Source organism: Etheostoma cragini, unplaced genomic scaffold, assembly GCF_013103735.1.
Source record: "Etheostoma cragini isolate CJK2018 unplaced genomic scaffold, CSU_Ecrag_1.0 ScbMSFa_1851, whole genome shotgun sequence".
Taxonomy (NCBI): domain Eukaryota; kingdom Metazoa; phylum Chordata; class Actinopteri; order Perciformes; family Percidae; genus Etheostoma; species Etheostoma cragini.
In genome coordinates this window covers 1-2,222 of record NW_023265949.1, presented here as the reverse complement: position 1 = coordinate 2,222, position 2,222 = coordinate 1, and the positions used below count along the sequence as shown (strand labels likewise).

At 46.4% G+C, this 2,222-nt stretch overlaps 1 protein-coding gene across 1 annotated transcript; it reads left to right on the top strand.

Moving 5' to 3' along the window:
• Positions 1-135: 135 nt before the first annotated feature.
• Positions 136-2,115, top strand: si:ch211-59o9.10 (uncharacterized protein LOC561841 homolog; the record flags this gene model as incomplete). Its single annotated transcript, XM_034865533.1, has 6 exons — positions 136-205; positions 242-298; positions 387-467; positions 1,045-1,120; positions 1,356-1,447; positions 1,993-2,115. Coding segments are annotated over 6 exons (499 nt in total), but the record flags the coding sequence as incomplete, so codon positions are not given.
• Between the last annotated feature and the right edge of the window lie 107 nt (positions 2,116-2,222).

The window sequence follows — 2,222 nt, the reverse complement described above, 5'->3', positions numbered from 1 at the left end:
CGTTGCATAGTCTGTCCACCAGAGGACGCTCTACAACGTCCCTGTTAGTGATGGTGTTACATAGTCTGTCCACCAGAGTCCTTTATCAGTCGGGCTCCGTTTAACTTTATTTATTGAATCAGTTCTTTGGTTCAGAGACCGCTTCGTGATCGTTGATTTGTCTGCAGGGACGGAGGAGATCGTGATCAGCGACGAGGAAGACGAGGCCGTGGTCCGCTCCGCCCGAGAGGAGGAAGACGAGGCCGTGGTCCGCTCCGCCCAGGAAGAGGAAGACGAGGCGTTCGCCCGGAGCCTGCAGGTCAGATACCCCACCTGAGATAGTCTCACCTGAGATAGTCTCACCTGTGCAGAGACAGATGTTGACGACGCTGTCTTCACTCCCACAGGCCCAGTTTGACCAGGAGGAGACACACAGACATCAGCATCTTCATCATCGTCATCATCTTCATCAGCAGAGCCACCACGGGGTGAGACAGACGTCTCGCGCTCCATCCCGGGACATCGTGTGGATCTAATGTCTCACACATCTTGTCTTGTATATTTGGACCTCTTTTATTTTTACACTTTTTTTCAATATTTTTGTCCCTTTTTTGTACACTTTTTCTGATCTTTTAGTCCTTTTATGACACTTTTTTTCTGACGTCTTTGTCCCTTTTTTGCCACTTTAAAAAAAAATGTTTTTGTATGTTTTTTGGACACATCTTTTTGCTGTTTTTGTCCCTTTTTTGACACTTTTTTCCCTGATCTGTTAATGTTTTTGTTCCTTTTCTTTGGACAAAACAAAAACATCAGAAAAACTATGCAAAAAGTCCCCTAACACGTCCCGGGTGTATGTCCCGGGTGTATGTCCCCTAACACGTCCCCTAACACGTCCCGGGTGTATGTCCCGGGTGTATGTCCCCTAACACGTCCCGGGTGTATGTCCCCTAGCACGTCCCGGGTGTATGTCCCCTAACACGTCCCGGGTGTATGTCCCCTCTGATGCGTCTCATTATTACATGAAGACATGTGAGGTCCTTTAATAACAGCTGTTGTCCTCTGCAGTATCATCCCTACATGGACCACAGCTGGACGCCACGTCTCCTGGCCGCTGTGTCTCCGCTGGTCGCCGTGGAGCACGGTAACATCACACACCCCTATATTATATATATATATATATATATATATATATATATATATATACATATATACACATGTATGTTTTATATTTAATATTCATAGTAAATCTACTGACTACTCTTTCTCGTGTTTTCCTGATCTGTCGACACGTTTTGACGAGTCATCGACACTCTGCTTCCTGTTGCTGCGTCACAATAAGAGCTCGCCACTGATTGGCTGCGTGTGTGTGTCCACAGATCTGATTGGTCAAACCAGAAGACGTGGGCGGGGCCGGAGGAGGAACGCCCAACCGGAGCTTTCAGACGACCTTCAGGGAAACGACTACGAGGTGAGGACGGGACGGTTAGGGGGACACTTCCTGGACAGTCTGCTGACCATTTTGTCCCTTTTTTGACATTTTTGTTGCTTGTTGTTGTCCCTTTTCTTTGGACAAAACAAAAACGTCAGAAAAATTGTCCAATATTACATTGAAGAAAAACATTTTTCTGATATTTTTTGTCCTTTTTGAAGACTTTTTTTCAGTTTTTGTCCTTTTTTTTAAAACAAAAAATATTCTGATCTTTTTTTTTCTGATTATACTTTTTTTACTATCTTTTCGTCCTTTTTGGACACAGTTTTCTGATGTCTTTGTCCCTTTTTTGGAAACTTTGTGATGTCTTAGTTCCTTTCTTGGACATTTCCTTTCTAAGTTTTTGTCCCTTTTCTTTGGACACAACAAACGTCAGAAAAACTGTCCAAAAAGTCCCTTTTAAACACTGTTTCTGATGTTTTTGTTTCTTTTTTGGACACTTTTCCCGACATTCGTCCCCTAACATGTCCCGGGGGGACGTAACGGACTAACACTGTAACATTCGGTCGGTTCATGTCCCCCAGGCTCTCCTGGCGTTCGAGGACCGCCAGGGACCCGTCGTGTCCAGGAAGTTGACCCGGGGGGAGATCCAGAGGTTTCCCACCAAAACCTTCGAGTCTGCCGGCGGCGCCGGGAACACGCGGTGAGTCCCTGCACCCCCGACCGTCTCATAACGTCTGTCCCCCTGCTGATGACTCTGTCCCTCTCTGTCCCTCTGCTGATGACTCTGTCCCCCTGCTGATGACTCTGTCCC